Raw genomic sequence first — 27,296 nt, forward strand, 5'->3', positions numbered from 1 at the left:
CTGTCAAGGCTCCGGACATGTGAATAAAGCCATCTTGGATTCCCCACCCTCAGATACTGAAATATCTGAAATGTTTAACAAACCCTAAGCAAGATCAATAAAAGAACCACTCTGTTGAGACACCAAACAACCCACAGAATCATGAGAAATAATAAAATAGTTGTTCTTTAGAATAGTTTTAAATGCAGAAATAGGTAACTGAAGAACCCAACAAAATTCTATTCTAAGAAAATGTATACACAGACAAATGGAAAGACATCCATGCTCATGGATTGGAAGAATTAATATTATTAAAATGTCCATACTGCCCAAAGTGACCTATAGATTCAATCAAACTCTATAAAATTCTCAAAGGCATTCTTTACAGAAATAGAAAAAAACAATCCTAAAATGCATATAGAACCAAAAGAGAACCTGACTAGCCAAAGTAATCATAAGAAAGAAAAACAAAGCTGTAAACATCACGCTGCCTGATTTCAAAATATATTGCAAAGCTACAGTAATAACAGTATGCTACTGACATAAAAACAGACAAATAGACCAAATGGCACAGAATCAAGAGCCTAGAAACAAGTCCACACTTCTATAATTGACTGATCTTTGTTAAGGATTCCAAAAACACAATAGGAAAAGGATACTCTGTTTATGAAATGGTCTTGGGAAAACTGGACTTACACTTACAGAAGAATGAAATTGGACTGCTTTTTGAAACCATATACAAAAATTAACTCAACATGGATTAAAAACTTAAATGTGATGACTGGAAGGGAAAACAAAACTGTCATCGTCTTAGGATGATGTAAGAGTTTACAATCAAAACTTGAAGGAATTCTCAAAAAAATATTAGAAATAAGGAGAGGGTTTAGAAATATGCTGGCTTCAATACCATTGTAGAAAATCCACTATATTTATCTATAAATATATCTCCAACAAGTAAAAAGCAAAACTTAAATACTATTTTTAATAGCAGCCTTAACTATCAAGCCCTTGTACCCTGTTTCCCCCAAAATAAGACAGTGTCTTATATTAATTTTTGCTCCCAAAGATGCTCTAGGTCTTATTTTCAGGAGATGTTTTATTTTTCCATGAAGAAGAATAAGGTACACATTTATTGTTAAATAAAAATAAAGGAAATTTATTACCTGTATACGGTACGGTAGTACGCTAGTTGTCAACACAAATCAGACAAACTGTGAATACTACAATATCAAGAATTTACTCATTTATTCAATGACAATCATGTCATCATCTTCTAGAACATCATCATAACAATCTAATTCCTGAATTTCCTGGTGAATTTCTTGTAATTCCATTTCTTTCAGAATCAGTGGACCAAATCTCTCATGTTTAGCCTGGGGGGGGAGGGGGCTTATTTTCAGAGGATGTCTTATTTTCAGGAAAACACGGTAGTACATATATGGCAACTTTTCTAACACGTCATTGGAAAAGAGAGAACTAGACAAATAGAAGCATATACTGTATTATTGTAATAGATAGAAAAACTCAATATGGTAAATATTTTATTTTCTCCAAAATTAGTCTATAGGTCAGAGGCAATTACAATAAAAATTCCAACATTTATTCTGTGGACATTGACAAACTGATTCTATTTTATATAAATGGCAACATTACCAAAAAACAATTCTCCTAAAGAAGAATATGATATGATTTCACTACCAGATATAAACTAATAAAGCTGTAATTATTAAAACAGTATTAGATTTGCTCAAAACTATATTAAAATACTGTTCCATGGAATAGCTCAGAATAAGGAAATTTATTATTTGACAGAGGAAGCATTACAGATTATTGGTGAAAGGAAGAACCATTTAATAGCAATACTAGGAGAATATGTTAGCAACATGGAAAATTAAATTCCTACATCTCACTATATGTAAAAATCATCAATTTCAGATGAATTGCAGACAAAAAAAAATTCAAACCTTGGAAATTATATAACAAAGATGAACATTTTTATAATTTCAGGATATGGAAAATTTTAGCAGCAGGACAAAAAGCACTAATCATTAAAGAAAATATAATAAATTTGCCACACAAATATGAAAATACAGGCCACAAAATGACAAAGGATTAGCATTGAGAATATGATAAGAAACACTACTAATCAAGATAAAAATTTTAAGATGAGCAAACAAATTAACAGATATTTCACACATAAGAAAACACAGATGCCTAACCAACAAAATTCTGGTAAACATCATTTTCCTTATAATCAAAACAGTGCAGTTTAAAACCACATGAGATTCATTTTTCACCTATTAGATTTTCAAAATTATAAAATCTGACAATATGCAAGGCTGGAGAAGATGAGGAGTAATGGGAGGAGACTGTAATTTTGTTCTACCATTTGGTAAAACTTGTAAAATCGAACATGCGCATACTCTATGACTCAACAATTCATTTTCTAGGTATATACTCAGAAGAATATGGTACTTGAGTCAAAAATAGATATATATCAGCACTATTTGTATTAGCAAACAAACAAACAAACAAATAACCCAAACAAATAGAACTGATAATGGAAAGAACCTAAATGTCCATCAGTAGGAAAGTAGATAAATAAAATAGCAGTTACTCAATAGAATTTTATAAAGACGTGAAAATGAATGTACACAATTCTAAATGAAAAGGCAATACAATGAGACTATACACAGTAGGATACCATTTTTACTTTTATCAAGCATAACAAAGCCAAATAAGACACCATATAGTAGTGATGTATAAAAATATGTGATAAAACTAACATAAATATAAGCAAAAGAATGAATAAAATTTTTCAAATGTGTTTAACTTTGGTATGAATGAGGAGCAATTATGTAGCAAGGCTGAGGATGAAATAGGGGAGTGGCAAGTAAGGAGACAATTATATGGGTAATAAATATCTAATTTCTTTAGTTATGTGGTAGCTTTACCAGTTTGTCCATTTTATTATTATATTAGATGTCCAGTGCATGAAATTCGTGCAGGGGGGAGGGGGTCCCCTCAGCCTAGCCTGCATCCTCTCCAATCTGGGACCTCTAAGGGCATGTCCAACTGCGGGTTTAAGCGTGATCATGGGGATTGGGCCTAAACCGGCAGTCAGACATCCCTCTCACAATCCAGAACTGCTGGCTCCTAACCACTTGCCTGTCTGTCTATCTGATCACCCATAACTGCTCCCCCCACACTAGCCTGGTCGCCTCCAACTGCCCTCCCCCTGCTGACCTAGTCACCCCAACTCCCCTCCCCCCCCCCCAACCTGGTCGCCCCACCCAGCCTGCTAATCAGTCCTTTGGTCGTCCCTCACTAACCCCTCTGTCTGCCTGCTTGCCCCATGCAGTTGCTGTGTGGTTGTTACTGTTCAGTCATCCAGTCTGGTCGTGAAGGCCCTGGCTTTTTATATATATATTAGGATTATTTTACATATATTTTATAAATATTCTTGTGTATGATTCACATATTACATTTGAATAAGATAATCTTGAATCCAATCGCATCATATAAAAATAATCTTTTTTATGAGCTACTCTTTCCTTGTTAACTCTTTAAAATATTTCTTGGATAATGTGGAATGTTTCTATTTAATAAATTTCCCCTTTCGTTACTGTCAATAAATCTTTTCTGGCTCACAATGAAATGACTTTCATCTTTTCCCCAGAAATCATTCAGACATGCAGGAATGTGAAGCAATAAAGACCTTTAATTTTCATAGTCAGACTATGTTTTGGCCTCAACCAGTTTTTATCTTTTCATGTTGTGAGACATGGATTTCTTCACTGTGTTTCTATTTCCATGGAAAATGTTCAACTGGCTTTCACCCTTTGAGGAATGCATAGATAAACAGTGATATAGATTCTCATTTCATTATTTTATGCTCCACTAGATGGAGAAAAATGCATCTGTCATATCTAGCACTGATGATAATTATGTCAATTTAGCATTGTCAGAAGTACAGAGAAAGTAGTCTGGCTGTCATGGCTCAATGTTTGAGCATCAACCTATGAACCAGGAGGTCATAGTTCAATTTCCAGTAAGGGCATATGCCCATAGCCAGTATGGGGCATGTAGGAGTCAATCAATCAATGATTCTCTCTCATCATTAATGTTTCTATCTCTTCCTTACACTCTGAAACCAATAAAAAAATACATATTTTTAATACATTGCTTTAAAAAATAGTACAGAGAAATTAATTACATAATATACATTTCCACAAATTTGCTCATTAATTTTGTTTCATTTAACATTTTTTAAGTATGTACTAAGTTATACTTTTGCTGACTAATGATAAATAAAAAAAAGAACTTGACACTACAGTGAGAAACAGGATATGCATAAAGAACGGGGCTGACACAGAGGTGCAATCAGTTCCCCTGGAGGAAATGAAAATCTTGGTGGGGGGGAATATCCTACATATGAAAACAAGTAAGAAAGAATCTTAAAATGCTAGAATGTTCTTATCTCTCCAGAGAACATAAGGAACTGATTCTATTGATATTCCCACCCTGGTCAGCCTTTTCCTCCCCACCAACCAGGTGTGTGGGGGCTGATGCTTAACATATATTGAGACACATTAGATACAGCCTCCAGCTGTTAGCTGGAACTAAGCCATAAAATTGGAATTCCAAAAGGGCAGCATTGTCCATAAAATGAGAAACAACAAAAAACAACCTAAATCTCTTTGAACATTGGTGCAAGAAAGCAACAAAGAAGCATATAAAGACTGCTCCCGGTGGATGGGAAAGGAAGAAAATTTGATCTGATTAAAAATTATCTATACAGGCAGTCCTCAGATTACATTGCACTCAACATGCATCGTTTCCTGGTTACAATGCCATTTCCCATTTATTTATTAAAAAATAAAAAAATTTCCATCATTTCAACATATGTATGTATGTGCTTTATGTTTTTTATTATTTATTTACCACAAGTAAAGGTCAACAATTGTTATCTTTCTTTTAATTTTTTTTTTTACTGTTTCACTTCATTACTGCGGTGTATGTGCTCCATGTGAGTGATTAAGTGCTTATGTAGGTGGGGTCCGACTAAATCACGTTACTTTGCATTGTAGGATCTCTAGCATAACCTGAGGACCTACTGTATATATAAAATCCTAATATGCAAATAAACCGAACAGTGGAACAACCAAACAACTGGTCACTATGATGTGCACTGACCACAGGGGGCATGTGTGGGACATGGTGGGCATTGGCGGCAGCAGGATGGTAGAACAGGTGAGCAGGGGCACCAGACCAAGGTGGGGCACCTATCGCTGTCATTGGGGCAAGCCTCTGGTGGTTACTGAAAATTCTTTGCTCCCATGTGCGTGGTTCCACCAGGCACTCACACCTGCTGCCAGCACCAGCCCCATTTGTATCTGCTGCCAGCACCAGAGGTACTGCTAGTACCCACTGCCAGCACCCAGTGCCTGGAGCCAGTCCCAGTCACTGGGTGCCAAGAGCAGGTACTGGCCACAATTGCCGGTGAGGGCTTCTCCACCTCCCCTTACTCCTGAGGGACAGTCAGGACAGCAGCCACTGCTCATACCCACTGATGGCGCCAGTCCCACTCGCAGCTGCTGCTGGTGCTGGCCTCAATCGCTCTGTGTCTTCGGCAAGTGCAAGCAGGGCCAACACCATCAGCACATGGGAGCAGTGGTGGCAGGAGCGGAGTTGTTGGCAGACAGGGGAACAGAGCCATGGCTTGAGGGGCCAGGCAAGACACGGAGCCTGGGCCGAGACTCGACACTGTGCCCACAGCAGCCTTGTGACCCACAGTTCCTTTCAATGTGTACAAATTTGTGCACTGGGCCCCAGTAACCAGTATTTGGAAGGGAATTTCTAAGGGTAAGAGAATGAAATTAATATGAGAGACAATGTACTGGATTACAGCATGCTAATAGATATTATAGTAATCATTTATGCTAGTAGGTAATAGAATAATCTAAGATCATAAAATGAATATCTTTACAATGACTAAAGTTTTAAAGGAATACATAGAATAGAAAGCGTAATTTAAAAAAAGAATTTGGAAAAGAAAGATTTTTTAAATTTAGCAACAGTCTTTTTAAATGAGAATTATAATGATTAAAATGAACAGTTTAAACAAATGTTGAGAAAATTGGTGATATATATGATCAATCTACACAAATTATCCCAAATGCAAATGTAAAATATTAAAGATTAAGATATATTTAACACATTTATATTTACTTAATACAATTGATGATTTTATTTACATCAACTTTTCTCTTTAACGTCACTGTGCTACTTTCTTTTTTTCTTTGTTATCTCTTTACTATAACAATTTTTCCTTCTTTTTTCTTTTTCTTTTATATTTATATTAAATACCAGATTTTTTTATTTAAAAAATATATTTTATTGATTTTTTTTACAGAGAGGAAGCAAAAGAGATAGAGAGTTAGAAACATCAATGAGAGAGAAACATCAATCAGCTGCCTCCTGCACACTCCCCACTGGGGATGTGCCTGCAACCACATGCCCTTGACAGGAATCCACCTGGAATTCCTCAGGCCAGTGCTCTATCCACTGAGCCAAACCGGTTAAGGCAATACCAGATTTTTAAAAAATAATCTCTTACATTTTATTTTATCAAGTCAGTTAATTAATTTTACCTGTTTACTTTGTTAAGAATATGTGAGTAGTACATTTTTGTGAGCTCTTATATTTTTTTAAAAAGAAAAAACTCCTTTCTTGGTAATAAGCCTGATTCCATAATATTTTCCCTTCAAAATTTTGAAAGTTTTAGTCCATTTTTTCCCCTTGGTAATTAGTGTGACAAAGAATGAGACTGAGGCTACACTAATTTCATTCCTTCTTTTGTTAAGTGTTTCTGCCGAATGGATGCTGACAGAATATTTTATTTAAACAGACATTCTGTTTTTCATGTTATGTCTTTTCTTTTTCATAAATTTTGCCTAGTAATCACTCAGTACTTTCTAACTCAAGGTTTTAATCAGCATCAGAAAACTAAGTTTCACTATGCCTTTGATTAATCCTTTTGTGGCTGCTTGAATATCTTCTTGGATTGTACTTTTAATTATTAGGTTACATCACTTCAAATGGTTTCTTTTCATCCCTTTGTCCCTTTTCATCTCAGTTTATCATCTTGGTGTCTCAGTCTGTTCTTTCTTTTTTTATTTTATTTTTAATTACAGTTCACATTCAATATTATTTTATATTTCATCCTGTTGTCCTTTCATCTTCTCCTGGTCTATTCCAAGTGTCTGTTTCTTGGAAATTTTCCTTCCTGGATACTGCTAAACTTACAAAATAGAATTCTCTGATATTCTCAGGTAACTGTAATTCTCACTATGTGAAAGCCAGATGACCCATATCTCCATTTCTAGCCTTACATTTTTTTAAATATATTTTACTGACTTTTTCACAGAGAGAAAAGGAGAAGGATAGAGAGTTAGAAACATAGATGAGAGAGAATCATCGATCAGCTGCCTCCTGCACAGCTCCTACTGGGGATGTGCCCGCAACCCAGGTACATGCCCTTGACCAGAATTGAACCCGGGACCCTTCAGTCTGCAGACCGACGCTCTATCCACTGAGCCAAACCAGTCTCGGCTAGCCTTACATCTTTAAACTAAATAAATAAAGGCCACATGGAGTCATGATTACAAATAGAGTGATCTGGGCCCATACCTAGGTTGCACTACTTCATAGGCATAGCTAGTTTGTACAAGTGCTCAATCTCACTCTTCTCACTAATAAATTGAAGATGAGATGGTGAGGAGATTGGATGAAATAATATACCTAAGGGACCTGGCACATACTAGTTTCTCAATTAATAATAGTGATTTCTATTAAATGTCTGAAATTGTTTCTCCCTCTTCTGTTTTTTTTTTTTTTTTAACTCTGTTTTAGAACTAGATAATAGAAACATTCCCTTCTACCATTTTTCATAAGGAAAATAAAATAAGTATTAAAGGAAAGACAGGAACTTGGATCAGGTTTACTATTATTCAGTGTACCCTATTCAGTGTTAGCATGTCATTTGCAATTTTATTTCTGGCTGGTAGCTCAAGAGTATATATTTGTATTATTGGTGGGGATTTTGTTTCATTTACAAACATCAGGAGAGGAAGGAAGCCATCTATATGGTAAATATAGACTCAAATTTAATTTGTTGGAAAAGGTCAAGTTAATCTTTCTCCTATACTAACAGAATACTTTTAAATACAGAAATTAAAACCTCCATACCACATCTTTATAATTAACTATATCAAATTCTTTGAAAGCCAGGACTAATTTTGCCTGTTTTATATTATATATAATACTTTTGGACCATTACAGCATAAAATCATTACCCTTCATGGATCCACATTTTATTTCTATACTAGAGGTGCACAAAATCCATGCATGGGGAATAGAGGGTCCCTCAGCCCGGCTTGCACCCTCTCACAATCCAGGATCCCTCAAGGTATGTCCAACTGCCAGTTTAGGCCTGATCTGATCCAGCCTAAACTGAAAATCAGACATCCCTCTCACAATCCAGGACTGCTGGCTCCTAACTGCTCGCCTACCTGCCTCAATGCCCCTAACCACTCTGCCTGCTTGCCTCATCTCCCCTAACCACTCAACTGTCTGCCTGATCACCCCTACCCACTATACCTGCCTGCCTGATTATCCCTAACCACCTCTGCCTCAGCCCCCGCTGCCATGGCTTCGTCCGGAAGGACATCGGAATGATGTCCAGAAGGTCATTCGGCTGTCTGGTCTAATAGCGTATTACACTTTTATTATTATAGACTAAAAATGTAATAATATTTTCTCTGGGGAGGGAGGGTATGTATGGGGGGGCAATGTTAAAATATGTACACAGATAATAATTTAATTAATAAAAAAATAGAAAAAATGTAATAATATTTTAATGCTAATATTTAAATACAAGACATCTGATTACATTTTTCAGGCATTTATGTTTCTTAGTTTGGCATCAAGGCAGTTAGAGATATGAGGATCTAACTCACCGGTTGAAGTATAAAGGTACCATCCCTTTTGTTGTGGTAGTGGCGCTTCTATTATGATTTACCTCAGACCCAAAATGTTTCTTATCAGGGTGTGAAGAACAAGGTAGGCATATAGTGACTGGCTTCTGGAAAAGATGTGTGGATGGGTGCTGCACATGAATCAGAGGGCTGGTGGATAGTACCGAGTAGGAAGTATCTTGCTGTGTTCTTAAATATGCCACCAGCAATGGGTCAACTGGTTGGATCTAAACAAACAAACAAAAATATATATAGGTTGTCCCCCCTAAAAAATGTATACATACTTTAACAACTGATAATTCAATTTTCACTCCATTTCAGGTTTAACTGATTTGAAATAATGGGTGAAGCCAGACTAAGCTTTGGACAAAGAAAATGTGTCCTAAAGTGCCTTTAGAGTTTCTTTATGGGGATACATAAAAGATAAAGTTTATGGTACAAAACCAACAAAAGTCCACAAACAAATACCAAATGAAGTGATTCCTGATGTTTGCAATTCCATTGTTTCACTTTATCAGCATTGCCTCGACCAGAATGGTCATCAGTTTGAAAACAGGTATTAACAAAAATAATTATTCATTTCCATAAATTATTTTAAATTTTGAAAATGAACTATCCTATATAATAAAAGGCTAATATGCAAATTGTCCCCACAACCGGGAGTTCGACCAGGGGGCAGTGCCGGCTGGCCAACTGCCTGAAGCCCCTCCCCCATCTAGCCCCACTTCTGATTGCTCCAGCCAGCCCACACCCCTCCCCCTGGCCGGCTAGGCTAGATCAGCCCCAATTGTGGTGGGTTGGTAGGATCCCACCTGTGCACGAATTCATGCACTGGGCCTCTAGTTTGTTAATAAACCCTTTATAATCATTCAAAGTGTATATACATTTTGGGGGACACCCTGTGTGCATATATATTCCTATATTTAATTAACAAAAGATATAAAGTATCAGCATATTTATAAACCACTTTTCTGAAACTTGGGAGGAATGTAGTTTTAATATATTTCTCTATATATTGCTGGCTGAATCAATATTGCATTAATTAATTTTTTAAAAAATATATTTTTATTGATTTTGTACAGAGAGGAAGGGAGAGAAATGGAGAGTTAGAAACATCGATGAGAGAGAGTGATCCATCAGCTGCCTCTTGCACACCCCCTACTGGGGATATGCCCGCAACCAAGGTACATGCCCTTGACTAGAATCAAACCCGAGACCCTTCAGTCCCCAAGCAAACGCTCTATCCATTGAGCCAAACCAGTCTCAGCTGCATTAATTTATTTTAAAAAGCACAATAGTTAGTCCCTCTTAACAAAGTCTTTGTGAAATCTAGGTTCCTTGTCTTTTTTTATAAATAACTGAGAAACACTTTTAATTGTAGGCAACAAAATGACCTAGAAAACAAAATAGGCATTTTACGTAATTTCTAATTAAAACTATTGTTAGATCAAGTGATCCTTAGGAACTAGAAAAACAAGACTATATTTACTTAAGTGTTTTCTCTCACAGAAGAAAACACTGCTTTAGCTAATAATAGAAATAGATAACATAATTCTAAAATTTCAAAGCTTATGAAAAATATTTATAAAAATTAATTATTCATAATAGCTTTTATTTAAAGCTTTTCTTCTTTGCTTACCTTTTATGGTAACAACTAGGAGAAATAGAAGAACCTGAAAAGAGTTGAGGGAAAACTGAAGAAATGTATCTTCTAAAATGTACATTGATATTATCATTGCTCACCTTTGTATATAATGAATTCTTTAAAAATTTCTTCCCAAGAATGACTGTCTTATAATTACATATAACCAGACTTTCAAAATTATAAGTATTTTAATGGACTAGCTTATCAGGTGGAAATCTTGAATCATATGAATGCCTAGTGCCTAGCATCAATTATATCATGCTCAACATATATTTTTTTGATAACCATCATAAACAAAACAATACAAAAACTAGCTAGAAAAAAAAACTTTCAAATAAAGTGATAAAGTGGAGATTCCTTTTGCAGTGAGATTCAATATGTTCTAATCTAAACCATCACTTTATTACTAAAAATACTAAAATCGTCACTTTATGACTAAAAGTACCAGAGAAGAATTCATTTACTGTGCTATTATATATTTTGATCTTCATCTTTGAGGACCATGCTTGATGACTCACACAATCTATAAGAAGGAAATCACCAGTTATTAATATTTACCTTTAATTGCACAAGGACAGGTGAGCCGAAAACTCCTGGAGGGTAATGCAGGGATATCCGAGGATCCATGCTTGGCTTGAGAGTGAGGCCTTTCCTTGTGACTGTGAAGGACTCTTTCTTTAAACAGGACATGACAGAAAAGATTCCCAACTTATAAACTTTCACTTCAGCACAGGTCCCCTGTGTGGATTGAAGGGGCATTAAGACAAGGGCATTAGCACAGCACTCTTCTCACATGCTCTGTGGCTATGAAAAAACATCTGCATGCTATCACTATAATCGCCCACAACTGAACATAGGTAACCAGGAATTTCTCAATTTTGAGCTACATAACAGAAAAGAAAAGATGACAGTCTATTTTTTAATTCAAAATAAATTTCAAAGGGGAAATATATAGGTACAATGAGCAATCACATTCAGTATTTTTAACAAAGATTAATTATTTCTGGAATCCCATCCTTCTTAAGTTCACCAGAATGGACTTTAAATATTGGCCTTTATCCAGAAGATTCAGCCCTGCTTTAGGACTGAAATTTCATTGGGTAGTTTCCGTACACATTATAGAACCTGTACTGTCAGCAGATTCTTCCTTCTGACAACTGACAATTCTTTAGTAAAGTCATTTTCTCCATGTCTGTCCTCCATGCAGTAGGAGCAGTTGACTTACAAAGAGATATTTATGTTTCATTTTTATATAGTGATATTCAAATTTCAAGCCTTTTTTATCACATAAAAGGAGCTGTGCATAAATGAAAACAGAATTATCTACTCATATAATCTCCAGTGCTTAGAATGAGACGGAAGACTTAGAAGCAATTTGATCTATTTATGCTTTCCTGAGCACCAGCGGGGCTCCACCCTGGTATGAGCAGATGATCACGCAGACACACAAACATTTCAGGGACAATCACAATGCAAACTAATCCGTCATTTGAAAACTGACTAAGGAGAATATTTCGCAATAACACTGCATGACTCCTTCTCTGGGAAAATTCAGGGCATGCTGAATGTCCCTAATTGGCTGGAGGGAAAATGGTGAGAGGTAAGAATGTGTTCTCGGAACCAGTGGTGGTTGGCCTGTATCTCGGGCACATCTGGCAGATGTTGGGAAACGGGAAGGGTTGTTAATTAGGGGAGTGTCATGGAGAGAGCTCTGAGGGCGGTTCATCTGACTCAAGTTGAGTTAGAATTCTTAAATGTCCTATGAACCACATAAACATTTGGAAGGAATACAGAATTTAAATTGAATTGAGCTAAAAATAGAGATAACTACTATTAGAATATTCTAAAAAGTATATGCTTTTATTTTCCCCCCATTAGATAATGGTGTTCTCTCTCTCTCTCTCTCTCTCTCTCTCTCTCTCTCTCTCTCTCTCTCTCTCTCTCACTTCCCCCCCCCCACCGCCTTATTCATTTGCTAAACATCTTGTGTACCCACTTTGTGAAAAGCACCTGCACCTGAGCACTTTTTGCTTCTATGTCAGGCAGAATGGCCAAGACTAAAAGACCCCAATCAAGAGCTGTTATGCTTACACGCTTCCTAGACTAAATATATCATGCATTAGTTGCATAAATTGGAGAAAATAATGAGAACAGGCTTAGCCTTCATATTTAACTGAATAACCTTATTTGTAAATCAGAAAAGACCAAACCAGAAAAAGCAGAGATGTGAAATTCAAAAGAATTTCTTGTATACATGGAATGTTTTCACATTTATGTACTGTCCTCCTCTTCAAATAATGACAATTTTCATAAAGTGAAAAAAGACAAATATTTAAATTGTTTCAAAGTAAGTTCACTGGCCCACCGAAGTACCTTACATTTTTGTTCCCATCAAATCTTTACAAAGTTTAGTAATTGTGTATATTCTTTCTTCAAAATATCTGTATTTGTGACCATAGGGTTCCTCAAAATTATACAGTAAAGTGTATCATGGGGGAAAATGATCATTTTTAACTGCTAGCATTTGTTTTTAGGCTTCCTTTTATCTTTTTAAGTATACAATAGTTTTTCATTGTGTCCTTATGACCCTATCAGGTAGATGCTATTATTTGTTCATTTTTCAGATGAAGAAGTTGAGTCATCACAAGGTTACATAATTTAGCAAAGTTCACATAGCAAGAAAATATATAAACCACATTTGAATCCTTCACAATCTACATCCTAACAACCACATATACTGTCTTTCATGTATGAACTAAACACAATTTATAGACTTAATAATTATCTCAAAGCATAAACACACACACACACACACACGTTAAAAGTTGTTCATTTTAACATATTTTCCAACCCATGAGTGATAATAAAGCTATTAGCATCTGGGGACTCTAAGATTCTTAAATTTTGCAGAGATCCATCACAGTGAAAATGTTAGTCTAAAGCCCAGCTGGCATGGCTCAGTGGTTGAATGTTGATCTATGAACCAGAGGTCATGGTTTGATTCTCAGTAAGAGCACAGGCCCAGGTTGCGGGCTTGATTCCCAGTGTGGGGCAGGTAGGAGGCAGCCAATCAGTGATTCTCTCTCATCACTGATGTTTCTATCCTTTTCCCTTCCTCTCTGAAATCAATAAAAATATGTGTTTTTTAAATGTTAGTCTAAAGCTAGTCTAACAAAGATGTGAAGTTAATTAAGCCATGGTGTTGGTTTTGTTAACTATGTAAAAACATTTCCTGTGTCTTAGGCCCAAGCTCTCCGTCCCTCAATTTGGCCAGTGATTTCTGTTCTTTGATCTTTGTGACCTTAGAGATCCTCAGAATTATATAATAAAGTGTGCCATGGAAAAATTATAATTTTTATCTCCTAGCATGATTTATTTCTGTTCTTTCTGATCTTTGTGGCAAAAAAAAAAGAGTAAATGCACTAGAATAACTCTATGAGCCCTTTCATTTGTTACTAATGAGTAATGATATCTATTCTACAATCTGGTAGTGCAAGCAATGTTTAGAGGAGGAGCCAAATAGCAAGTGCAGATGTAGCCAATGATTTACCAACCTTGTAACTTCCTCTCATTCCTTCAAGAGAATTTGGGGTTAGGTAACTGGACTGAAGGTTTATGTCAGACATTTTCACCAGGATGTCTCTGTAATTCCCCCGGTAACGCGCAGTAAAGGGAATTGCAATGCATATTGGGAATGGAATCCTCATCTCCGTCTCTGAACACTCAATAGTGATGACATTGCTGACCAACTCTTCGTTATCACTCACTACTAAGGAACTCATGCTGTTAGTTATTCGGCATTTTAGGTGTTGTAGAAGGTATGAAGGCGCTGTGATGTAACAAGATACTTGAGGGCCCCTCTCATCACTCAGCACATCAAGATACCTGCAGGGGTGAGAAAGGACAGAGTTTTTGGAAATATTTGGTTTATGTACTGTATGGGTACATATATAAGAGCCGGAGCTCTAGGGACACATTTTCTTTTTGTGAATACCAGTTCTCCGACTTACTGACGCTGTGACCTTGGGCAATATACCCAACCTCTCTGTGCCTCAGTTTTCTCAACTATAACATGATATTAAAATAATAACTGATTTCATAGGAAGGCTGTGAAGATTAAATGAACCATTGAATGTTTAGTAATGAAAAAGTTGTGCCTAGCCCTGGCCAGTGTTGATCAGTTGGTTGGGCATTATCCCAAGTACCGAAAGGTTGCCTTTTGGATACCCAGTAGGGGGGTGTGCTGGAGGTAGCAGATTGAATTTTCACTCTCACATAGATGTTTCTCTCTCTCCCCCTCTCCCTTCCTCCCTCTCTAAAAATCAATAAAAGTGTTTTTAATCTGTACTTGGAACATAGTATTACATATATTACTTATTATTATTGTTACTATTTTCATTGGTATTATTATTTAAGTGATTGACTCATCCCTCAGTTTTGTTCATGTCACAATATGAATCTGAAGATTGCTGAAGCTTCTTCATAAACCAAATACTAACACCTGAGTAGTTTCTTAAGTTATGAGGCGAGTAAATGTATATATGGTATAGGAATTGTCTAAACACAGGAGATTAAATTATGATGTTAATACCATTTCTTAGAAAAACTGAGAGAAGTACAAAAGTACTGTGAATTTATGACTAATCAAGGTAATTAGAAACAGAAACAGAATATTTAAAATCCTCAAAGAATCAATCCAAAAGCATATTTTCACAGAAAGTTTATTTTAACTATATTTGTTACTCTTACTTTTATACCATCACCTTAGCCAAAGATTTTGGAGTCTTATAGACTCAAATTCAAATTTGAGATCAGTCACTTGCTATATGTTTGACCTTAAACACCAATAATTAGTATTAAAATTGTTTTTTCTATGGGCTAGGTATTAGGCTGTACATTATTTCATTTAATCCTTACGATATGAGGTCAGATAGGTATATCATCACCCTTTATCCTATATTATAAAGAGATAATATGCAAATTGACTGCCATGCCCTCACACAAGATGCCCACTCCCGTGTGGTCGCAAGATGGCTGTCACAAGATGGCCAGCAGAGGAGAGCAGTTGGTGGGAGGGACCAGGCCTGCAGGGGAGAGAGGGCAGTTAGGGGTGACAAGGCCAGCAGGGGAGAGTAGTTAGAGGTGAGCAGGCTGGCAGGTGAGGGCAGTAGGGGGGTAGCAAGCCTGCAGGGGAGAGCAGTTGGGAGTGAGCAGACCAGCAAGGGAGGGCAGTTGGGGGCAACCATGCCTGTAGGGGAGGGCAATTAGGGGTGACTAGGCCTTCAAGGGAGGGCAGTTGAGGGGGTCACGCCTGCAAGGGAAGGCAATTGAGAGCAATTGGGCCAGCAGGGAAGCAGTTAGGTGTCAATCAGGCTGGCAGGGGAGTGGTTAGGGGGTGATCAGGCTGGTAGGCAGAAGCAGTTAGGAGCAATCAGGCAGATAGGCAGGCGAGCAGTTGGGAGCCAGCAGTCCTGGATTGTGAGAGGGATATCCGACTGCCGGTTTAGGCCTGATCACTATGGACATCTAAACTGGCAGTTGGGCATCTTCTGAGAGGTCCCAGATTGGAGAGGGTGCAGGCTGGGCTAAGGGATACTTCCCACCCCTGGCAGTGCATGAATTTCATGCACTGAGCCTCTAGTATATGTATAAAAGCCTAAGTGACCCTTACAACCAGACAACTGGCCAGTAGCTATGACATGCACTGACCACCAGGAGGCAGATGCTCAATGCAGGAACTGAGCCCTGGTGGTCAGTGCACCAACACGGCCAACCTCCTGCAGTCCCTCCCCCTGCCCAACTGGCTCCCATTGGCCCTACTGGCCCAATTGCTGGCCTGACAGAGGTAGCCCATCCATACGCAAATCCAAGTACCAGGCCTCTAGTTTTATAAATAAGGAAGTGAGGCCTAAAATTTTTAACTTCCTGAAGATTACACTGAGGGTAAGCTGTAGAATCAATAATTTAACCCATTCATTTTTAACACAAAAGCTCAAACTTTCTAATATAATATCATATTTCCTCAAATCATTCAGAAGTCTCAAGATTTTTGTGCCTTACATACTGAAAATAATATCTAATTCACAATAGTGTGAAGATTAAATGAAATAAAATTGAAATATTTTAGATAAATTAGAGGAGCTATATAAATATAACATTAATAATCAGTTTGAAGAGAAACACACACTAGCCAGAAACCTATATGCTCATGTTGACCAATATCACCCCAAGAAATTTAATTAAAAATAATCAGTTTTAGAATTACCAGGTCTTAACTATGTTTCAGTTCTTAGTAACTTAAATTTTATAGTGTATTTGAACATAGACATCTAAAAACATATGTTGAAATTGCAGAGAGGCTTATTTATTTGCATTGATAATTCTGAGCCCATAAAGCTAGAAGTAGAGAATTACCCAGCTCATTGGTGTATTGATGCTGACTATGGTAATTCAGAACCATTGTCTAGTAGGGAATATAATGACCCAGCCTTCAAGAATGACTTCAAGAAGAATGACTTCAAGAATGACTCTCTTCTGTGCCCCAGATGAAGTATGGTGAAGCGACCTGTAAATGCATTCATTTACCCTAACTCTAGTCAAAGAGGCAAGGACCAATCCAGCCTCAAAAATAATCACATGGCTTTGTTCCAGTTTTGTTTTCCTTTCAGTCTGTAGATACAAGGACAACTACAGTAGAAAAGATAGACTTTTTTTTCCCCCAAAAGAAACTATTCAGAGATGAATATTCAGATTCTGTGTTAGGTGTTGTTGTTTTTTATAACACTCATCTTTTATGTGTCAAGAGTGTTTTTATAACACTCATCTTTTATGTCTCTCATAGGCTGAGAGATTGCAATGAGTAGTCATCTTCTTAAACGTGCAAGCCAAGCACTATTGGTTTGTAGGCCACAAAGAGGAAACCAGCCACTAGAAAACACCTAAAGGAGTGTGAGAGTGAGTAATTCGGCAATGACTCATTAGCGGATGCTTTGAGTCATTTCAGAATGTGAGGATCCTGAAGTGTTAATGTTTTTCTCAAGTGAAATGGGCACCCACTTTTTTACTACTTCAACAGTTGTTTTTCACGGGCACTAATTCTTTCAAACCATGGAGGTCTTTCATGCACTGAATGTTCTTCTGAGACACCTACAGAATGTATTCGATTTTTCAGACCTATGGCGTCCTCACAGCAAAATTAGCTTAACCTCTTCATTTTATAAATGAGATGATTAAAGTCAGTGAGCGGAGTGACTTGCCTGTGATCGTAGACTCACTTGTGGTGTCCTGAACCGGTACCTTGCATCTGAAAGAGCATCACACCTGGTGGCAGTGAGGGGACAAGTGAAGGTTGGTCATGTGGGGGAGAAAGTGAGGGTTGTTGAGGTGAAATAAATGAACACACTAACATTTAGCTTAGCGTGAACTTCTGCGAAGTAACATGGGGCTAGGACCTTCACATGATTTTCTCGTTTGACCTTATTGAGCAATCCCAGAAAATAGATAATTTCCTACAAAAAGGGCTCAGGAATGAAGCAAGTGGCCCAGGGTCACAGAACTAGTTTGTGAAGAAAAAAAACAGGAGATAAAATGTAAGTCTGTCTGACTCACACGTCAGTGATACTTATTTTAATTTTCACTACTCCACATTGCCTTCTAAGGGTGTTATTTTTGCTGGAAAAATGTAGCTTGTGAGTATATTATTTGAACAAATAGGGATAATTACCTAACTTATGTTGGGGGGATAATTCACACACAAAAAAAATATCAGTCTTACACACTTTTTGAAGTCACAGTTTCTTTGAGAATTTTATGGAAGCTCTGGACCAAGGATTTAATTGGTATGGAAATGTGCATTCAGCCAAAACCGGTTTGGCTCAGTGAATTGAGCATCAGCTTGCAAACTGAAAGGTCTCAGGTTCGATTCCGGTCAAGGGCATGTATCTTGGTTGCGGGCACATCCCCAATAGGGAATGTGCAGGATGCAGCTGAGCTATGTTTCTCTCTCATTGGTGTTTCTAACTATCTCTCTCCCTTCCTCTCAGTAAAAAATCAATGATTTATTTTTTTTAAAATATGCATTCAGTTTTAAGAGTCTCCCATAACCCTTCCATGATCCCCCTGGAGTTCTGCTGACAGGAATTCATAATTATTTATAAACAAAATAAACCTGCGAATTTACTGAGGAATGTAAATAAAATAAACCTGACGTTGGGAAATTCTCTCCTAAATTTTGAACACTTTGCAGCTTCCCATTTTTTTCTTATTATAATTGAAAAAAAATAGTGATTATAATGTGTCTCTATTCTGGCTAGTGATACAGTTTAATTACTCAATTCATCAATTTCTTCCTCCTTTAAAAAGTAATATATTTGTCTTCTAAAGCCATAATAAACAAGCAATATTAGTAATAGTAGCCATACAAATTTTTATAGAAGTAACTTAAGCTGAAGTATTGATTTACAATATCTTTTGGAGAAATTAAATGTAAATATAAAATTTTAATTATGTATAAATGCTATCACTGCTAACTACAGAAACACGTCTTAATAGGCATATATAAGAATCTCTCACATTGATTACATTTACTTACTCTTTTTCCATTATGTTATCTTTTTGCTTTAGACTCTTTGAATCATTGAGAAGAAGACTATGCACACATTTATTGGCCATATCACGTGCTATTGGGGATGTAGGAGTCTCTTCTCTTTGGTTCTCTGAGCTCTCTTGAATGTCTCTTTCTGTTGTCTGGGTGATGTCATGCGTCTCTCCCCTGTTGCCATTCGTGTTTTCAGCAGTCACATGTGCCATTTGTTTATCATCTTCATTTTCTGCATTATCTGGGAACATTTCGTTCTGAGACTCTTCTTGCCCTATGACATCTCCGTTCGCTGATGTATTGCTTTCTTTTTCCACTGATTCCAGGCTTGTGTGTGTTTCATTTTTCTTTAATTCGTCCTGGTGCGTGTCATGACTTTCCTCCCCACTTGTGGGAGAAACAGAAGCTGTTTCTATGACATTCTGTTCCCCTCTTGCAGCAATGTCTGTTGCTTTGATATCCTGAATGGCAGGCATTGTCTGCACTGGAGGACACTCATCACGCATGCCGCATAAGTTACACATCTGCTTTTCCTCTTCCTTTAGCAGTATAGCAGTGCTCCCCAAATATCCATTTATTTTCATGAGGCAGTCTATGAAAGCAATGATTTCTATGCACACATACACACAGGGAGACACATAAAAAAAAGAAATGCAAAACGAAACCGAATTATGTTTCTCCACTGACATGTAATGAGTTACGGCAAGATAACCTTAGAAACCCTACAAAGGCCTGTACTGGGCATTCAGCCAATCTCCCTCCTGAGGGAGAAGTCATTTATATGACTGCCATTCTCTTCACACATCTAGGAATGGGGGACAAATTGCTTTTAATCTCATAGTAAATCAGATCCTTTTTGTTGTGAAAATTCTTTGAATATTGAAGGACATATACTCCAGCCTCCCCATAGACTGTTCAATTAAAGTCAATACCTCCCTTAGCCATGCCTTATTAGGGTAAGATTTTGAGACTTACTCTTTCTCTTTTGGATGTACTATATCAATTATCCATTTATAATTATTTGCCTAAAATTTAGCGAACACTCTAGATGAGACTTGGGTAGAGGTATACCATAGCAACATTATTTCTGTGGGTGTGGATGCCATATTGAGTATTTTGTTTGCTGTTATGAGAATTGGATTAGGTTGGCACTATTTCTCCTGCTGAGCTTGTGATCTTTGGCAATTTTCAAGTTAGTCTTTCAAAGAATAGCTCTAATTATACTGATTCTCTGATTGGAAGCTGCAGTGGCTATTGAAACACCACTAAACAAAGTCAAGTCTCTTCTTTCTAGTGTATACCCTCATCATGATCCCTATTTCTTACCATTCTCCTTTTTACTTCTTTCCTCAGAGCGGGGTCACCTGACACCTTCTAGCAGTCTTAGTAACTCTCCAGTCTTCAGTCTTCAGAATTCAATTCTGAAGTATAGAATCTGATATATAAGACCTCATAGCTCTGTGTTTTCAGAATCATCAATAAATCATCCTTTTTCTAGTCTAAACTTAACTTTGGGATTCAGTTCTGACTTTTTTTTTTTGTCTTGTATCTGAGACCGTGTGTTTATTTTGAATTTCTTTTCTGATAGCTGAGTCCTTATCATTTTCTAAGAATAACAATTTGACTTAATACGTTGCCTGGGAGCACATTGAGTTCTCTGCAGAGATTTGAATCCTGGCTATGAGTTCCAGCTGATAGGCTCTGGGTCAGTTATCTTTGGACAGATTTTTTTCAGAGGCCAACCATTGCCCTTCAGACTGAATTTCTTAACATTATTGGCCCTAGATTCCTGAGTGATAAGACCTGCCCACTTGCCTTGACACTATATGATTCAGGATTGGATTTCATAGTCCCCCCATCTTTTAATCTAGAGTAATTATTGTTATCTGAGGTCATATTTGTCATTCCTGCTGTACTATACTTCTCAGCATCCATAACTGGGCCTATTCCCAGGAATATGAACACAAAGGGAGAGGAGAGAATCCAATTTCACAACCCAGATCACCCTAGCCTTTCCAATTTTTTTCAACTGAAAGTTCAAACTCAAGTAAGCCTAAATAGAGTATCACATTCCAATGTAGAAAAATGGCTTGTTCTTCTTCAAAGTAAGCCTATATTTTCTTACTTTTGAGTCTTGGATCCTGTTGATAATATCTCTGCCTGGAATGCTCTTTCTTTTTTGTTCTTTTTTTTAAATTTAAAGTGATGTACTTTTTTTAAAAAAATGTATTTATTTTTTAGTCCTTTCCCAAGGATATTTTTCCATTGATTTTTTTTTTTTTTAAATCAATGGAAAGACATAGAGAAAGACATAGAGAAACGTTGATCTGAGAGAACCATTGACTGGTTCCTCACCCCTGTATACACGTCCTGATCAGAGCCTGGGCCCAGGAGAAGCCTGCTACAGAGGTACATGTTCTTGACCAGAATCAAGCCTAGGACCCCTCAGTCCACAGGCCAATGCTTTATTCTCTGAGCCAAACTGGCAGGCTGCCTGGAATGCTCCTTCAAGATTCCCATTTCTGTTCCTTAGGCTTCAGTTTAAATATAACATTTATTTAGGGACATTCTCAAATCCTCACTCTAAAAATGGGACCTCTCCTGCTTCTGTAATCTTAACACACTTTATTTGTATGTTTCAAATGGAACTGGCCTCAACTTTCCTTGCATTTTGAGGGATTGTCTATCTAGTCTTACCCCTCCCCCACCCCACCCCCATTATGTTGTTTGTCCCTTGTGGACAGAGTCTCTATCTTAGCCTTCTTTGTATGCCCCTTAACCCTTCTCAAAGTGGCTACCCAATCAATATTTCTTACAGAAATCATGAATAAAATGAATACTTGCCTTGTCTCCAGGTACACTGATTCTCCTTGTCAAGCAGGACATGCAGCTGCTGGCAGGTGGAGCGCAGTGTGCCTGCTGTGTGCTCCAAGAGCTGCCGAAGGGCCCCGCTGAGCTCTTGACCCAGAAAGACCACTGTGGCTGCCCATGTGGCCCCAGAGGCCCCTTCACCATGGTCACAGCCCAGGTGTGCCTGCTTCAGCATCAGGTTCTGTCTCCAAATCTGCTTCAATATTTGGCCTAGTTTATCTGAGCCCATACCTTCTGTATCCATTTTATGCTCCAAGAGGAGGAATGCTTCTTTCCTGCCAGCAAAGCCTAAAGGTTTAGCAAATTCAAACTTGGCAATGGTGATTTCTCCTAAAATCTAGGAGGTGATCCAAGTCAGCTAGCCAAGCATTTGTGCGACACATAATAGTTTATTCAGCTCCTTGTTGACCAGGGTGAGGTTACTAGGTGACCAAAGGAGGGGCATTCTGCACCCTGGGTGCCATTGTGTACAGAATAGATTAAATCACAGGGATGGAGCTAGCTCACACAACCCCCTTCTCCATGGAAGTTTCACACATCCAGAGCCCATAAACTTCAAGGTTCAAGGGAACAAAATACAGATTATTCTGTGGAAAGGTGAGAAGTTCATTATAAAGGTAATTTGTTTGAACAATACTGCTAACAAGATTCTTACATGATACTTAAAAATGCTTAGGAGTGAAATAATATGGTGTTTTAATTTCTTCAGTCTAATCTGGGACTGTGGGGGGTGGTGTATAGATGAAATAAGACTGGCTATAAGTTAATCATTGTTGAACCTGGATAAGATTACATGTAGGGCCCTTCTAATTAGAATATATTTATAATTTTTAAATAATGAGTAACTTAAAAAATATTCCTTTGCTGGGGCAGAGTCTATGACCATTGAATAGGTAAGTTTAATTATTAATAGTACCTTCGCCTATGCACATCTACTATCAGATCGAGGTAGATCCTTGGCTTCTTTTTTCTCTGATAATTTCCCTCTAAGTTAGGGGTGTCGAACTCAATCAGAGAAGGGGCCAAAATCTAAAATCCAGCCTAAATCGCGGGCCAAATGGTTTACTGAACAGTCATAAACTGTCATTGTGATGGAAACGCAGCGGAGTGCAGTGATGACAGTGCGGTGCGGGCCACATTGCAAGGCCTGGCGGGACGGATTTGGCCCACGGGCCTTGTGTTTGACACATGTGCTCTAAGTGGATAAAATGCCCGCTCACTAAAATAAAGCCAACCTGAAAAGTGGCTTTCTCTGAACTAACAAGGAGTCTTTCACCATGTTTAGTAGATTAAAATTCAGATTCCACAAGTTCTCACCACACTGGCCCCAAAGTTGGCACATTGTATGTGATGATACTGGGGAGGGGGCAACCTGGGGATTTGCAGAGGAACCCAGAGCACCCTGCTTCCTCCTTTCCAACCCCCCTTCTCTAAGCAGGGAAAACACAGAGCCTAGGGAGGGGGCCATGCATCCCAGACAGGCTCCCTTCTCTCAGAGGCATGGGAAGGAAATGGAAGCTCCCAAAGGAAGCTGGAATGCTTCCTCCCACAGGCAGTGAGTGCATTATCTCATCTGAGGCATCGGAGTTCTTAAGAGCTACATGCAGGACACCTGGAACGAAAGATGGGGAAACTCGAACCTAGTGCCTAAAGAATAAGAATGCATGCCACAGGTCTAAGTACTACCCAGACTGATGTGGGAAGAGCCCTAAAGAAAAGGGAAGGAGTAGTATGAGGAGTAGTGGCCAGAATTCTCTAGGAGAAATCAGGTTTTGAAGTGACCTGATTCATTCATGATTGTTTTAATATGTTTTGCCCTCTTTCTAACACAAAAGGCTTTCTGGCTCAATTTTCTTTTTAACTCCTGAAATATGTGTGACTCTCAATAATAAATGCATACATAGCTTTAATTTGATGCCAGTTCTGAAAACTTTCTATATCATTTACTGTATCTAATCGCTGGGAATAGGGCTTGTTAGGACTTTGGAGAGAGACAGATACATGAACAAATTATTAAAATATAGCTTAGGCTATGTTGAAAGCTAGAGCAGAAGAATAAACAGAACCATACTAGTAAGAGCTTTGAGGAGTAAAGCATGAGTTCCGATTAGAAGCCTGGGAGATGTTTGAATTAGGAGCTAAAGGATGGTCAGGATGTGAGCATGCCAGAGAAGGGAGTGAAGAAACACTCCAGCATAGGAAACATGATCAAAGGCATGGGGGCACGAAATGTCAGTGGGATCAAATAGGGGAAAGTGTGGCTTTAGAGGAGGGTTCGGTCAAGGAGTCGAGGAAGTGGCGAGAGCACAGTGTACTAATTCTGGGGAGTCACGAGAAGTTGGAAATTCCTTTTGCAGATGAGAGAGAGAGAGAGAGAGAGAGAGAGAGAGAGAGAGAGAGAAACTAAATATTCTTGGACCAAGTTAAAATATGATCAAACCTTTGCTGGAGGAATGCAAGTGGTTTAGATAGTTAATTGTGAAGAGCATTGAGGGCTATATGAGACCAGCAGCAGTGCAGGCCAGGAAACGGGATGCTTTGAGAGAGGATTTGAAGCAGAGTGAATAGAATTTGCTGACCCACTGGTGAGAGGGAGATGAATAGAAAGCATTGAAAATCCATCCTTTCATTTATTTGAGAAACCGTTATTGGTTGCTGGTGCAAAAATTGTACTGGTAGTGGACTATAACTACAATTTTTAGTTTAGGTGGCTGAACAGATGGTAAAACAAATAATTGAAGTAAGGCATTTAGAAAAAAAGAGGCTTAGTTGGTAGATAATTTGATTTATTTTGGGTTTGTTGAATTTGAGATAACTCAGGAAAATTTTTTGGAATGTGTTAGAAATTTAGAAGGAAAGTCAGAATATTGGCCTATTGACTGTCATCAGTGAGTGGTTGGAAAATGATCCCTAGAAGTGGAAGAGATCATTGGAGATCATTTTAAGCATTTAATAAAGCTCATAATAAAATGCTAAATCACTGAACCAATGTACATTTTTTTCCCCTTTAGATATGTAGAAAAGTTCTTTCTCAGGGCAGGTTAAAAAGCAATCCAAACTATTTCTCCCTAGCCTCATTGACATTCATTCTTCTCAAGTCTAAACTTGTTCTCTGTCTGGCTTCCCAAGAACATGTAACATTTGCAAAGTGAGACCTTCCACAAGCCACGCTGCATCTACTTGTTAAAACAGGCATCTGTATGCTCCTGCATCTTGTTTTTCAATCAACTGATGTCACTAACCACGGAAAGAACCAACATTTGCAAGCAACATTATGACACCCACAGAAGTTGTTTGAAAAAATTTATCTTGATAAATTTAACACTTGATTAACACCTTCACTGTGGCTATTAGTTAGTATGAACTTTAATCCTTTCTTATACTTTTTTTTTAAACTAAGAATTTTGTTCTTCTACTAACATTAAAGGAATTAGTATGCAGTCTTGAATATATGATATGTTATGCAGTTAAAAAGACAACTGTTCTTTTTGATATTAAAAGCAAAATGAATATAGACCAAATTCAAGCAAGTTGGATAGTTGCTTGTTTATCCTCTCAGGAAGAAGATGAGTGGAGTAACTCAACACAGGAAGAGAAAAACCTATCAGCAGTGAAAGTTTTAGTGTTCCTCCCCCATCTCCCATCCCAAAGATCTCGCCCTGACCCTGCTAGATATGAACAAGGAAGCACTGAATCATAAACCCAATCTAGGTATATGAACTTCCAATACCTCATTTTCAAGTATAAGATCACAGTCAAGGAGGGCAGGCGCTAGAGAGTAAAGAAACATAAATAAAGGACTTGAAAAAAAATAGAGGCAACACAAGGAAGAATAAAAAATATCATATAAATCTATAATTGACATTCTTAGAGTAATGCTCCCACAAAGTAAACAACTTTCTAAAAAAGGGAGCTTTCAAACAATAAGAAAGACCACACTGAAATTAAAATATGATAACATACTTTATATATATATATATATATATATATATATATATATATATATTATTGATTTTTTACAGAGAGGAAGAGAGATAGAGAGCTAGAAACGTCTATGAGAGAGAAACATTGACCAGCTGCCTCTTGCACATCCCCTACTGGGGATGTGCCCACAACCAACATACAAACCCCTGACCAGAATCAAACCTGGGACCTTTCAATCCGCAGACCGACACTCTACCACTGAGCCAAACCGGTTTCAGCGATAACATACATTTTTAAAACTGGTGTAAGGGTAGGAAGAAGCAGTTGAGTTCTCCCAGAAGGTCAAACAAAAAGACAAAGAGATGATAGGGGGAAAAGAAGGTTAAAAATATTAATGGTTCAATGCAGGTGGTCGATTAGTATGAGAGAGAGGACAGAATAAAAGAAATAGTATTAAAAGTTTCCCAGAATAGAAGGACCTGAAATCACGGACTGTAAGGCCCAAAACAATACATGCAAAGAAAGAAAACAACAACAACAGTAGAACTGGTCATAGTATCATGAGCATTCAAAAAACCAAGGACAACAAGGGTCCTCATAGCCTCCAAAAAGGGAGAAAAAATCGCATTTAATGAGTAGGCATTTGATGTCTCAAAAACCACCACGGAGACCTAGAAAAAAATAGAATTGTGACTTCAATATTCTGAGGGAAACCTCTTTAGAATTTAGAATTCCGACTCCCCCAAAGTCTCATTCAACTACATTGGCTTCCTGTGTGTCTTTTCTTGAAAAGCCATTAAGGGATATACTCTAACAAAAGCAACAGAGAAACAGAAGAAAAAAAGTCTGGAAATAGAAAATCCAGCAAAGGAGAGACAACTCAGGTGCCTAAAATGAAGTCATAGGTGACAATGATGCCATAGGCCTCAAGAGCTCTAGCACAGGTCAAAGCAACCACCTGAGCAGCCCAGGAGAGCTGGAGGACTATCCGATGTTTAACCATTTTAAGAGAACATTTGCAATCCCATTGGAGATTTCTGGGAAGAATTATTGATAACTGAGCAAATGCAATAAAATGAGATAACTGGTCAACTAAATTCTAAAGAAAAGGGGATGCTTTGAGAGGGAATCTATAGTCATAGTATACTACCCTTGCTATGCATAATATTTACATAGCTATAATGACAAAATATTTATAATCACTTTAACTAAAACTGGTTATATAAGTCCATTTCCAGGACCT

The 27,296-nt window shown here is 37.7% G+C and overlaps 1 protein-coding gene across 1 annotated transcript in view; it reads right to left on the minus strand.

Moving 5' to 3' along the window:
* The window catches only part of DTHD1 (death domain containing 1), a 60,744-nt gene extending 38,037 nt beyond the window's left edge, over positions 1-22,707 (minus strand). The window contains exons 1-5 of the mRNA XM_036418803.2: positions 22,103-22,707; positions 19,253-19,868; positions 14,217-14,547; positions 11,221-11,400; positions 9,000-9,244 (exon numbers count right to left, since the gene is read on the minus strand). Of these exons, the coding sequence (XP_036274696.1) occupies positions 9,000-9,244; positions 11,221-11,400; positions 14,217-14,547; positions 19,253-19,868; positions 22,103-22,373 (1,643 nt within the window). The 5' untranslated portion in view covers positions 22,374-22,707. The remainder of the gene's footprint in view (positions 1-8,999; positions 9,245-11,220; positions 11,401-14,216; positions 14,548-19,252; positions 19,869-22,102) is intronic.
* Positions 22,708-27,296: the final 4,589 nt, after the last annotated feature.

Source organism: Pipistrellus kuhlii, unplaced genomic scaffold (genome assembly GCF_014108245.1).
Source record: "Pipistrellus kuhlii isolate mPipKuh1 unplaced genomic scaffold, mPipKuh1.p scaffold_m20_p_1, whole genome shotgun sequence".
Lineage (NCBI taxonomy): Eukaryota > Metazoa > Chordata > Mammalia > Chiroptera > Vespertilionidae > Pipistrellus > Pipistrellus kuhlii.